The sequence below is a fragment of the Pezoporus wallicus genome, unplaced genomic scaffold, assembly GCF_028554395.1.
Source record: "Pezoporus wallicus isolate ANWC-B61680 ecotype Strahan unplaced genomic scaffold, APGP_CSIRO_Pwel_v1 scaffold_2146, whole genome shotgun sequence".
In the NCBI taxonomy this organism is placed as follows: Eukaryota; Metazoa; Chordata; class Aves; order Psittaciformes; family Psittacidae; genus Pezoporus; species Pezoporus wallicus.
This window is the reverse complement of record NW_026639769.1, coordinates 2,624,217-2,637,700: the sequence shown is the minus strand read 5'-3', so window position 1 is coordinate 2,637,700 and position 13,484 is coordinate 2,624,217. Positions and strand designations below refer to the sequence as shown.

At 40.9% G+C, this 13,484-nt stretch overlaps 1 protein-coding gene across 3 annotated transcripts in view; it reads left to right on the top strand.

Annotated features, from left to right (window-relative positions):
• Nucleotides 1-2,154: 2,154 nt before the first annotated feature.
• The window catches only part of PPP2R5E (protein phosphatase 2 regulatory subunit B'epsilon), a 75,537-nt gene continuing 64,207 nt past the window's right edge, over nucleotides 2,155-13,484 (top strand). The window contains exons 1-2 of one of the 3 annotated variants that reach the window (XM_057416226.1): nucleotides 2,155-2,500; nucleotides 5,265-5,428. In XM_057416226.1, coding sequence (XP_057272209.1) covers nucleotides 5,272-5,428 — 157 coding nt within the window. In that variant the 5' untranslated portion in view covers nucleotides 2,155-2,500; nucleotides 5,265-5,271. The remainder of the gene's footprint in view (nucleotides 2,501-5,264; nucleotides 5,429-13,484) is intronic. The other 2 variants (XM_057416225.1, XM_057416224.1) reach the window with 2 other exon arrangements.

Here is a 13,484-nt window from a genome sequence, read left to right as displayed (position 1 = left end):
CTTAGTTAAGTTTTGGATTTCAAATACAATTCTTCTGAGAAATGCAACTGATTACAAAGGATGACAAATTCTACAGTTTTCTGATGTAAAATCATGTGGAATTTTATTTTAACAGATATCTTGACTGCTTGATTGTCCATCTGTCCAGCAAGAAAAATGAAAGGATAGTGTTAGGTCTGTTGAAGTAAATCTCAAGTAGCATTTCTGTCTACTTGAGGGAGAAATAACTGGCACAGTAGGTCAGCAGAAATGGATGCAAGGGTAAAACAGGACAGCAAAACCATGAATAGATCATACTGACTCAAAAGCATTTGCATTGGCATGTGTAAACAGGAATGTAGTCTGCAACAGGTATGACAGCAGATGCTGGAGCTGTCGAGTCCTTAATTGTAGTAGTTTCCACTCTTGGGTGCTGCAGTTCGAAATAGATGTGAATGATTTTGAAACAACACGGGAATAAGAAATATGCATCTTAAGAAGTTTACAACTGTGACACACAAGGACTGAAACAATGTGGAATTGATTAGTCTACAGTTAAAAAAAAATAGGGGGAGATGTACGTCTTATGATATGCAAGAAGCATATTGTTCATGTCCATTACAGCTGTACTTCAGTAGCAGGGAGCTTTTATTTTAACTAGCGTTCCAGGTTCCTCAGTGTGAGCTGGACCAGGGAACTGACCTGGCTGAAAATGAGCAATTATGAAAACGGCTTCACAACAGCTTAAATAACTCTAAATCAAGTCTGCCAGAGCCCCACCTCCTCTATTAGCCCAACATCGGTACTCACATACCTAAAGGGTAAGCTGAATCAAGAAGCTGAGTGGAACAAAAACTAGGCGTCCTTTGTAGGATCAGTAATGTTTAGAGGGTTCAGGTACTCATTACCAGCACTGCACAGGGGGAATGTGATTGACCCATCAAAGCAATCAGCTCTCAAACAGCCCTTAAAGCCAGTTCCTAAGGAGAATGACTGTACCTCAGAGGCTTTTGGTCACATCAACACAGGACTGCTGCTCGTACGAATAGTTGGGTATTTTTTTCTTCCAGAAACACAGGGAAAATAGTGGATAGTATTTCTAAACATAACAGCCATACGAACACCAGTAGTTTTATTTGAAAAAGAAAAATAAAAGCAACAAGACACAACCACCAAACACCAAGCTAACAGGGAAATAAGTTTAAACAAGATCTATGATATTTAACAATATTATCTATAAACGCTCCTTGTGCGGGCCGCTATACATATAAATACACTTAATAAAAAAGGCACAAAATGACTCGGAAAGCAATCACACAGTGGCTAAAGAAACACAAAACCAGGAGGCGCAGGGCTGCAGAGCCCTGCCGCTGAGAAACGAGCCGCTGCAGCGGGGCAAGCCGAGGGCGTTGCGGACCGTACCTGAGGCGGCTCAGTCCCTCCGGCGGGGGAGGCAGCGCCAGGGCCCGGCGGCAGCCCGGAAGGAGACGCCTCCTGCCCGCTGACCTCCCCGGCAAGAGGGCTCTGCGCCTCCGTCAGAGGCCTGGTGCGGCGGGACAGGAGCTTTTACCTCAACATTAGCAAGGTTTTACCTCAGCATTGCCGGGTTTTTTACCTCAGCCGACGGGCCTCGCTCTGGCGGCAGTAACCGCCCCTCATCCACCTCGCCCCCGGGCCCGCAGAGAGACGAGAAGAGAGCTGGCGATAACAAACCACCAGGCACGGGCACCGCCGCCGCCCCAGTCAGCACCGCCTCCTCCAGCAACGATCCCCTTTCCCGGCTGTCCCGGCGGCGGCGGCGGGCGCCAATGAGGCGGCGCGTCCCGACGGCAGGATCCAGTGGGCGGGCGCGGGGGGCGGGTCGTTGGCCGGGGGGGGGCGGTGGCAGCACGCTCGGTTGTGAGTGAGTGAGTGAGTGTATGTGAGTGAGTGCCATGGCCGGAGCCCGCTGAGAGTGACAATAGGAGTGAGCCGGAGCGCGACCCCGAAGCCCACCGGGATCCCCCCTCTTACCTGAGCCAGCCGCCGGCGGAAGAGGCCTTCCCTCCCCTCACAGCACCGCCGCGCCGCCAGCCCGGCCTGCCCGCCCCCCCCCCCCCCCCCCCCCCCCCCCCGGCCGCCCTCGCCGCGCCCGCCGCTCCCCCTCGGCTCGGCCCGCATTCGGCTCCCCTCGCGCCCCCCCTCCCCCCAGCCTCCTCAGGGCCCCTCCGCAGGGCTCCGCCGGGAATGTGAAAGAGGCAGCAGACATCGCAGGCAGCGGGCCGCGCCGAGTGCATGGGACTGAGCGGAGCCCGAGCAGCCGCCCGCTCCTGAACCCGCCGCCAACGCCGCCCTGCGCTGGGGAGGCCGCCAACGCCGCCGAGGCCTACAGGCTCCTGCGCCGCCGCCGCCGCCGCGGCAGGGACCGAGCCCGGCGCGTAGTACAGTTGGGCCGCCGCCGCCAGGCATCGGCCGCACTTCACCAAGCCCGGCTCAAGCCACCGCCTCCCTCCCGTCTCGCTTCTCTACCAGGAGAGTCAAGGTAACTCCATCCGTCCGTCCCTCTGCGCCGGCCCGCGGGGGAGAGGTGAGGCGGCGGCGGTGCGGGCAGGAGGCGCGGGCGGGCCGTGGAGGGGGAGGCCGAGCGACGATGAGGGAGGCGCGGGGGGCTGCGGGGAGGACATGTTCCAGCTGCGGTGCTTCGCGGCTCCGTTCTGGAATTGACAGCCGATAGCAGCAGGCGGGAGGCAGCTAATTACACCTCTGCTTCCCGGGCGGGGAGCGAGCCTCCGGCTCCTTCCCTGGTGGTGATATCCGTCGGTATTTTCATGTTCACTCGCCTGTCTGTGCATTGCACCCCCACTACCCCGGGGACCAGCAGATCTGATGTGCGTGGCTTCCTATTTACCAAAATACTTGGGGAATAAATTAAGATCCCCTGCTGAAAGAACCAAGAAGCAGTGGCTGTGTTTGCAGCTTTCCCATTCGCACACAATAAATAATCTCCACCACCACCCCCCCGCTGTTCTTTGAAACAGTGTATTTCACTGTGATAGTGTATTCAGGGAAGCGAATGTTCATTTGGAGAGATAAAAAAAGAGATCAGTGTTTACTGTAAGGTTGTTAGGCTGGATGTATTCTTGTTGAATTAGAATTAGATTTTAATAATTTATAAAGCAGGTTAGGGAAACTGTTACTAAATTTACAGCAGAGAAGTGTCAGTAAAGCTTCTTGCTGACACAATGATCCTGCAGTTTAAGTGATCTACTTTAGCCCCTGCCCATTATTATTATTATTTATTTTTTGTGATTTAATTTTGAGAGAGCATGGAAACATTTCTGCAGAAATGGTTCCACTTTACTGATGCACGTGATGAGGAGGTGAATCTTTTTTTATGAGATGAAATAGAGCCAAGCAATTCAGGTTTTAAGAATGTATTTTTGCTGATATTTCCAAAATTTGGTTTATATAACAGGTAACTTTGTGTTTGCATGTTTTTTGGTGGACTGTTGAAATCTTAGAAGTGGGTTGCTAAAGAAAATTCTATTTCAGTTTATCTTTTTAATTTATTAATCTTGGCTGGGGCCTGAATGCCCTGGTGATGATGGTGGCATTTTTTTTTCCCCGAATGATAAACAAGACCAGTTTAAGGTACGAGTTCATGTTGCTGATAGTATATTTAGACAGCATATCTACAAATCAAAAAGATGGAACAAGGCTTTTTCATTATTGTACTGCCAGCTGCACAGTTCAGCTTCTGGGTGCTGCACATACTTCCTGGAAGAAGCTATGGAGTTTATACTTCCATTTTTGATAGATTTAGTGCACATATATGTAATTTTGTATTAAATAGTTCTTATCTTTTGGAACTTGTTTACACTGTTGCAATAAATAATACTTTCTAAAGCTTTTCTTACAAAAGACAAACCCAAACGTGTTTCAATGGATTTAATAATTTATGAAGCATATGAGTAACCAAATATTTTAATAAAGCCAGCACTCTAAAGTGTTCTCTATATTGTGGAATCAACTTCTTTTAGCATACGAGTCACTTTGGTAATTGAAGTCAACAGACATTGAGGATGAGTAATGCTTTCCAAGGACATGTTCTAAGACCCTGATCCTGCAAATGCTTATGCCGATGCTTAACTTTGCACAAGTGGGTAGCCCTACTGAAATCAACAGAGCTGCTGTTTTTAATGATCATGTTATTAACGCATATAGCTCTGTTGATTTCAGCAGAGGTGCACATGCTGGTGAAGTTAACTGTACACAGAGCTGCGTGGAATATGTAGGCCTAAATTCCTCCTGTCTCATTTCCCTTAAGTATTACTCATGTGTTTCACAAAGATGTGATGGGCCTTTTTAGCAGCAGGACAAGACTGGTAAATACAATAGCTGGATGATTAATTCACTGTTTAAATGTTTCCTTTCATTATTTCGTAGTAGTAGGGAATCAGATGTAGGAGTACTACTAAGGCAAGTTTTTTAGAAAGAAGCAACACTTATTTCTTAGACTGGCTAATAGAGCTGGGAAACAAACAAACTTTTGCTTGCAGAAACCTTTTTTTGGCTCTTTGCCTCTCCTGCAAACCTTGTTTGGTTTATGCCCTTAGAAAGTTATGGTTACCACACTGCAGTTCTTACAGAAATGCCAGAAGGTGGAATAACTGTGTATAAAGAGGCTTACAAGAAACTAACTGAGTAGTTCTAAAGTGGAGAATAAAGAGGTAATATATAGAATTTGTCGGTGTTAGTGAAATTGTGAAGCATAGCAGTACTTTTTGCTATACTTTCTTAAATTTCAATAATAACTTGTATTCAGGTGTGGCAAAAAATAAACTGAACATTTCTTCTGTCATACTTTTTTTTTTTGTCCTATGCATGTTGATGACTGTAATGGCAAAAAAACAGTTGCCCTTTTTGTGTACCCATTCTCTTGCATGTGTGGTCCTTTGCAGAATGAGTTGAAATTACTTTATCCCAAAGAATATGTGGTTAAGGCTACAATCCTATGTCAATTCTACAGGTTTATGAAGTTCTATTGACTTAATGATGTCAGTACTAGGTCTGAATTTTTCTGTGACAGGATTTTTGAAAAATGGGAGACACAGATGAAAAAAGTGAGAATTATTACATTGTTGCATTAAGTTTATTCCATGTAATTTGTACGTACATTGGTGGTCAGCTCTCAGTCTGTCTGGGTGACTTGTCAATAGGAGAGTGGTGTTGAAAGATGAGTTTTTGAAAATTTAAGTTAATCTTTACCCACTTGGAATATGTTGGTAACATTTGTTTTCCTTCAGTAGGGATATGTCCTCAGCACCAACTACTCCTCCATCAGTGGATAAAGTAGACGGATTTTCTCGGAAGTCCGTCAGAAAAGCCAGACAGAAGAGGTCACAAAGCTCCTCCCAGTTTAGGTCTCAGGGCAAGCCTATCGAGTTAACTCCCCTGCCTCTGCTAAAAGGTAAGATCAAGAATGAGTTTTAATAAATAAAACAATAGCAATTTTACTCTACAGTCAACTTCCAAAATCAAAGTATTCTATTGCCTGAAATCACAAGGAGATTTTGTCAGCAATGAGAAATGTTTCATGCCAGAAATGTATGCATTTAAGATCTGCAAAATATTTTATCAGTGATTTGAGGGTGTGGTAATTGTTTGCAATACTTTTGAAAGTTTTAAATGCTGATGTTGACCTGTACCATGACTTGAATTTTCAAGGTACTCAGGCTATGCATGAGTATTTTAGTTAGTGAATCCTCAACAGTTGATGTAGATGAAGAATAATTTTGGTAAGGGTAAATTGACTTGTGAGCAGAGGGAAACTTTTTTTTGGAATCTTTCCATGATTTGTGGGCTTGCAGCCTGAGACAGTGGGGCCAAATTCAGCCCACAGGCATATTTTGAATGCCCTACAGCAAGGTATTAGTGAGGAGATGGGACCCCCTGTCATACCTCTGGTAGCTCCAAGCTCTTAATTTCTGCTGAGTTTTGAAATCGAAAGGTCCCATGAGCTGCAGCCTCTCAAGGGGGAAGATGCTGCCAATCAGGTCTTAGGCAAGACACTACTGTTTTGAGAGCCTGTGTATCCCAGCTCTGGTTGAGTTTCTGCTGGCAGATTTAACCTCTAATTTGGGAAAGAAAATTATGATCCAGCTTACTACTCTTGAAAGGATGCCAATATCTCTGTAATATATTGAATGCTTCCCCTAAATTCCAGTTGTCACTGAATTTCAGTACAAATCCAGGGGCCAAAAGCACCTATTAGAATTATGTCTGTCTGTTGAAGAAGCAGGAATTGCCTTTCAGAAGCACTGCTTTTACACTGAATTCTCAAATTGTTTATTTAGATTTGTGGATCTCTTTCATTGATATTCTTATCTTCTGCTATAAATGGTGAAAATAAGCATGGTTGGTGCTGATAATTCTGGAAAATAGGAAGATTAATAGGTTTAATATTATGTTTGTCCCATTTTTTTTTAGTGAGCCAGCGTAACTCCCACTTTCTCTCCTCTACCTGTTTGATAGATTTGTTAATCAAAGTATTGAAATACGTAATAAATATGTAATTGCACTTTGGTTTCATTCTTAACCCCACTTTTTTATAAGAAGAGGGAAGTTGCAAAAACCCTCCCACAAAACCATACCAGCCCCCCCCCCCTCCCCCCCCCAAGGGGGCTGGTGTGTCTTTAATTTAGTAAAAATGTGTGGCTTTTAATTTAGTAAAAAGTAGGATTCTAAGATTAGTTCTAGTGGAGTTGTCATTAAAGTATCAGGGACTTCTTTCTGTGAGATACCTGTAAGAAGGCACAAATGGCCATACTGGGTCAAAAGAAAGGTACATTCAGCCCTACTGCATTATGCTGACGGTGGCCAACTTGGAGGCAGAGAGAGTAGAATAGGAGGGACAGAGTGGTGCTGTACTGGAGTGCTCCCCCTGTTCAGCATTTCTCAGTGTAGGGTCAGTTGGTGCCAGTAGCTTTGACTTAGTCTGCAATGAGTATTATTTTCTGACATTTTCTTGTTTTGTGAGGGTATGATAAAGAAGCAAATGCATCTTTCAATTAATTTTAAAGCTCAGTTTTATATTCTTCAGGTCACTTTTGGTATGCAGGTAATTTCCTTTGAAAATACTAGTTGTTACACTTCAGAAGGTGAATGGAGTTTATCCTTTGGTTTAAGTGGGTGAATTACTGGAAAACACTGAGATTTGTATAAATGAAGAAACTGATGTTACAATAATTTTGTTCTGTTGTGTAGCCCCATTCAGGGAATAAACCAGGCATATGCACAAGCATAAGGAAAATGTTGCTGCCGTTGTCTGAAGACCTGGTCTTGCAGAAACGGAGGCATATACAGGTGCTTAATTTGACAACTGTAGTTAGTCCCATGGATTGAGATATAAAACCATAATAAGATAAAGCAAACAGATGGGGAGCAGAGATCGGTGATGAGGCATTTATGATTAGCGTCATAATGAGTTATAGTGGTCCAGCTTCAAATTAAGAATCTGATCCTGTGAGTTAGTTTTCCCTCTTTGACTTAATGCATATTCCCTGAGGCGCAGGGGTCTACCTATGCAGATTAATTTGCATGATTTGGGCCTAACAGTCTATCTGAAACTGCAGTGGTATTGGTCTCTGCTGAAGGGATACTTGCAGTTAAAAATCATGCTACTGTTTGGAAATATTCTTGACCTACATTAGATTTGTAACAGTCAGGATTATTAAACCTGAAGGAAGTGAGATAACAATTTTCTCCTGCATTTTTCATACTTTTCTTGGCCAGTTGCCCCAAAATCCTCATTTTTTAAATCTCTTAGGTTTGCACTTACCTTCAAACAAGTAAGTAGTCCTATTACTTAAGTCCAGTAACCATATGATTTCCGGTTTTATCCTTATTGTTTGTGTCTTTCAAACCAAAGTAGAGTAGAGATTTCAACAAAACAGCTTTTTAAAGTCTCAGAAAAATGAAATCAGTTTGGAGATCTATAGGTGCTTATTTAAATTTCTTGGTTTGGGTGAATTTCATGTTTAATTAAACCTCTTAAGAAATACTCCTGTAAAGGAAATTTTTAGAGGACAGACTTTGAATTCAACCTTAGAATTCCCATCCCATATTCATGATGCAGGAACTTTGCTGACAGAAACAGACATGCTATGTCCCCTCTTTTTTTTTTTCCTTTTTTTTTTTTAGTAGCTATTTTGCATATTGGCATTCCCAGGCTACCTTCTCTCATACAGCACCTTTATGGACTTCAGGATCTTCTTTGATTACACGAACCATGTATGCAGAAAGCTAGATAAATGCTTAGTCCATTCTTTGCAAGTTTTTATACAATGCCTGTCACCATAATGATTTGAGCACCTTCCAGTAGTGTATTAAGTGACGTGACTACACATCTGTCACATCCTATCTGCTCTCATTCCTTTCCCTAGGGGCAGAGTCATATATAGTGAAATGGCTTGTTTTGGTAGTGTTTTAATGCAGTCTGTTGCCTTCTGTGAACATACATGCCTGTATTGCAAAAACAGATAAGTCAGTGTTGTTGTTGTTCATTTGGTAAAAAAAATATTTCATGAGGGAAAAATAGAAAAGATGCTGCATTTTGATGCTGTGTACAAGTCTGAGGGATAAGCTGCTACTTAGAAAATGTAATAAGAAGAACTGGAATTTTCTGTATTGCTTATTGTAAGAAAAAAGTATAGAGAAATGAAGTTGTTACTGTGGTGTTTGTTTGCTTTAAAGTGTGTATTGTATCTTTTTGTAAACAAACATTTGATGTATTTAGAAAATAATGTGTCTTCTAAGGCTCTGCTGGGCTGGGTTTAGACTTTAAAAAGCCAGAAGCCAAAAAGCAGTGCTGTTTGCCTACAGTAAGGTCTTAACTTTTCAGAAAAATTAATTATTTTTGTTTATTGTGTTGTGACTTTAATTTGGAGTTATCTTTTTAAATATGACTAATATCCAATAGAACATTTTAAACCCAGCCTTCCTCCTTTGTTTCAAGTGTAGAGGAATGGGATGAGAAGTGCATGAGAGTTGTGATACAATTGGCCTGTATTTTCACTATGTGTACTCTTACAAATGTTTCAATCTCACATGCATTTTTAAATGTTTGCAGGCTCTTGCCTGCAACTGTATGTTGCACTGCATTATGGCTTTTGATTTTTGCTTTATTTTTAAAGGGGTTGTTGGTATCATCAAGGCTGGCAGGTGCCTTAGGTATCTGGATGTCGAACAGCAGTCCTGGTGAAAGGCCCTTTTCCAGGATTGAGTATTTCCACCTCTGAGCCTGAGTCAAACCCAGCCCAAATTTGTTAACCAAGTCTGTGGCATGCATCAAATCATGCTTGCTCTGTAGAGAAAGATAGTACTGTGTGTGCACTGGATAGATGTATTATTTTCTTTGTACCCTTTTTACTTGGTCTCTAGAGGTAGATCAGTAGGAGTACAATGTTAGAAAGCAGTTGGTAGGAAAAAAGTATACTGTAGTACTGGACACGTGAAAACAGAGCAGTTTAATTTTTGCCTGTATAAGGGGGAGTTAATCTGTGTTTCTGCCAGTATCTGTAATGGCATGGGAGTACCCAGATGATGAAGACATACATATAGATGTCTAAAAAGATCATACGCCTTATGTGTACTTTTAGCATCTTGAGAAATTGGACAAAACATTAGCATACAATTCACAGTATTGTTCCCATCCCCCTTGCCCTCATTAAAAATATATAAGTTGGGTAAAGCAAACCATCCAAAAGTAAGACTGTTAAATTTTAAATCCATGTATCCCATTTTTGTAATTTCAAGGTGTGCCTACGTTTTCCTATCATCCTCCCACGTTTTCCAGTGATCTGATATGATTAGTGTAAGTTACTTTCAGGTTTTCTGAAACTATTATGTATTTTTGTTGAAAACAGCTCAAAGTATGATTTTTATTTTTAGAAAACTTTTCTTCCTTAAAATAGGCACTTGGAACAGAACTTCTCAGTCAACAATACCAATTGCTTTGCTACCTCAATATTATGAAATTTATTGAGCTTCTAATACATTTATCAGATAGTTTCTATGGCATTAAGGAGTTGCTGTAGTGGCAACAAAAGAGCATTGCATAGTCAAAAAGGGAAAGTATCTTTTTCACTTGTTTGCTTTTGATCATTATATTATAGGAATAGGGCTACAATCCCAAACGGGAGAAGGACTTAGCAGAATCATAGAATGGTTTGGGATGGAAGCAACCTTAAGGATCATCTAGTTCTAACTAAACCCCCCTGCCGCAGGTAGGGACACCTTGCACTAGACCAAATTGCTCAATGCCCCATCCAATTTGGCCTTGAACATTTCAGGGATGGGGCAGCCACAGCTTCTCTGGCCAACCTGTTCCAGTATCTCACCACCCTCACAGGGAAGAATTTCTTCCTAATATCTATCCTAGATCTCCCCTCTGTCAGTTTAAAGCCATTCCCTCTTGTCCTGTTACTACATGCTCTTACAAAAAGTCTCTCTCCAGCTTTCTTGTATGAGGTATTGATATATGAGGTTCTTGTCATATGTAATTAATTTCTTCACTTTCCTCTTGTGGTCTTGATAGTTGATTTTTTAATATATACTTTATTTTTTTCAACATCTGGTGGTTGTAGGAAAATTCTTTGCAATAATCTTAACGATTTCTGATTGTTTCTAAAAGGTATTTATTTGATTGTGTTTAGAAAGGGCCATTACTAATAACATTATGTCTTTTTGAATTTTTTTCTGCTTGTTGTCTCCTACAATTGAAATGTAGTTTTGCGTAGCCACATTTGTACAGAATGTGTAGAAATGCTGACTTAAACTTTAGATCATAATAAAAGAATACTTCCTTGCCTTAACAGTGTATTAGTGAAACTGTGGTTGCTGAGAAACTCTGTCAGCTTAGCCTTGATCTTCTAATGTTTCCATTCAGTTGTCTTTATTTATTTCTAAGTCTCTTTAGGTCTGGTGATTTTCCTATAGCCATAGTGGTGGTGGTGGTGGTGGTTTTTTTTTGTTTTTTTTTTAATGGGGGGAGGGGGAAGAAAGGTGAGAAGCTGGGGAAGGTGGGCTTGTTTCGGTTTGCTTTGCTTTTTAATCTGAAGCCTTCAGTATAATTGTTTTACTTCCAGAATTTCTAAGTCTACCTGCTGGGAATTGGAAATGCGGAAATGTTAAGGAATGATCATCATTCCCGCATCTTCCTTTTCAATTTTCTTTTTTTTAAGTTATTTTTAAGTTGTTTAAACAGTGAAGTAACTTGTAATCACTCTGTAAAATGTATTTCTGTACTCTTCACAACATTGAGTCTAAAATCTTGGTAATTTTCTGCAGGAGCACTTAGACTTTACCATCATTAGAAACTTTAGTTTTCAGTCTGTACTTGTACAATGGGTCTCTCTAATATGTTTCCCAGTATTATTTATTTCTTTAGTAATATTACATTTTTCTTCTCTGTGTTCAAGTGTAACCTTATGGGTCTGTAATAGGACCTCCTATTTCTGTAGTAAGTACCTCCTTTATTTTCCTTTCCTTTGAGAAATAAATCTTCTGGTTTAGCCATGCAATTATTTCTATTTAGTATACATCATTGTTGAAGTATAATGCTACCTTTATAATTGATTTTGATATGGAACTTTACTGTTGTAAAAGGTATATTTTTTAATATCTCTGGAATTTTGTGTATATAAAATTTGTGGTTTTACATCAAATGTGTATAATAGTAAATATATATAACTTGTTTATATGCAGATATATATCATATATAAAGTTTAGAGTTTGAGCTTATTTAATTTTCTGTTCCGTTTTTAAAACTCAATACTTTTAGTGAGATACTAATTCTGTTAATTGATAAAGCACTATAGTTAGAAAGCAGTCCCTTCACGTTCATCTGTTGTAAGCTACTGCCTCCCTGAGAAAAGAGCACTTTCATTTATGCTTTCTGGGGAGTGGGAGGAGGACAGAAAACTATTTTTACATGCAGGGTAATTCCCTTTCACCTACAGTTTTTTCATTCAGTTATTACTGTTTCTTCAGCTCAGTCAGGCAAAAATCCTTAAAAAGTAACAGATGAGGGGACTCAGAGTTCAAAAGAGTTTTGGTAGGTTTGGACATTTAATGGATTAGCGACGGCACCATGTAATCTTGGTAACTGTCTAATTCACAAATATCAGCAGTGGATGAACATTAGAAGTTAAAGAAAATCTCTTAGAGAAATACTACAGTCTTCTTTCAGAAGGATATGGCAGAGCTTATACAAGTTTGAAACCTCACTGGTTGTGTCAGTCATCATTGCAGATACAGTTACATGAGGGTTTTTTCTGAGGGTGAAACTTCTTTGAGAAGTTCCCAAGCATATACCACAGTGCACTGCCTTTCATTTGTGCTGAGACAAGTGTTTGTGGGGCCACAGTATAAACAGATTGTTAAAAAACATTTCACCTTCTCCTAATTTTAGTGATGTGGTTGCTCCAGTGTCTTCTCAAACAGTTAGTTAAGCAGAACTGAAATAGTGGTGAACTTTTATACAGGGTTGATGGCTTCTGTGTGTGTGGTTATCTGCTTAAAAATAAAAAATACCCAAAATTGCTGCAGTTACAGTCTGAGAATACTTATCAAGCATTTTCCAAAGATAAGGCGACTGTCCAAAGAGCTGGTGTAAAAGACTTTTGTGCCCTTAGTTGTTGCACTTGATTGAAAAAATTGGCTGTTTTGAACAAAGTCTTGAAGTCGAGCTATAGGGGAATCAGTTGTCACAGTATGTCTGATATTAAGTCTTACAGTAAGTTGTATTGCTTGAAAACAATGTAATGGAATAATTTTATTTTAAAACACTTTAACTGGAGCACCTCCCATATGAAGACAGGCTCAGGAAGCTGGGGCTGTTCAGCCTGGAGAAGAGAAGCTGCGTGGAGACCTCACAGAAGCCTCCCAACATCTGAAGGGGGCCTATAAGGATGCTGGAGAAGGACTCTTCATCAGGGACTGTAGTGATAGGACATGGGGTAATGGGTTTAAACTAAAACAGGGGAAGTCCAGGTTGAATGTAAGAAAGAAGTTCTCTGCTGTGAGGGTGGTGAGGCTCTGGAACAGGTTGCCAAAAGTAGTGGTAAATGCTCTATCCCTGGCAGTGTAACAGTGGTTTGCGTTGTATGTAGGCTGTAGTTTTCTGTGGGATTCCTGAAAGATTTTCAGGGAGTTCTAACAATATGTTCTGTGGGTCCTCTAAGTTTTTCACCATGCTTGTGATATTTATTTACCTGATCTGAACTGGCCTTTTGTGGTTTGGGATTTTTGTACCTCTTCGCAGTGTCACAAGTTTAATATTATTGTGACTTTCTTGGCTTCTTTTTCATGTGTGCTTATACGAAACTTGGATTAAGTTTTAAAGTTTTTAAGTTTTAAAATGCAGGTGGCAGTAAATTTGTTGCTCTCAAGATTTTGAATATATTGTTAATTATATATGGATTAGGTTGTAAAGGAAAACTGCTGCAACTTAAGTTTCTCATATT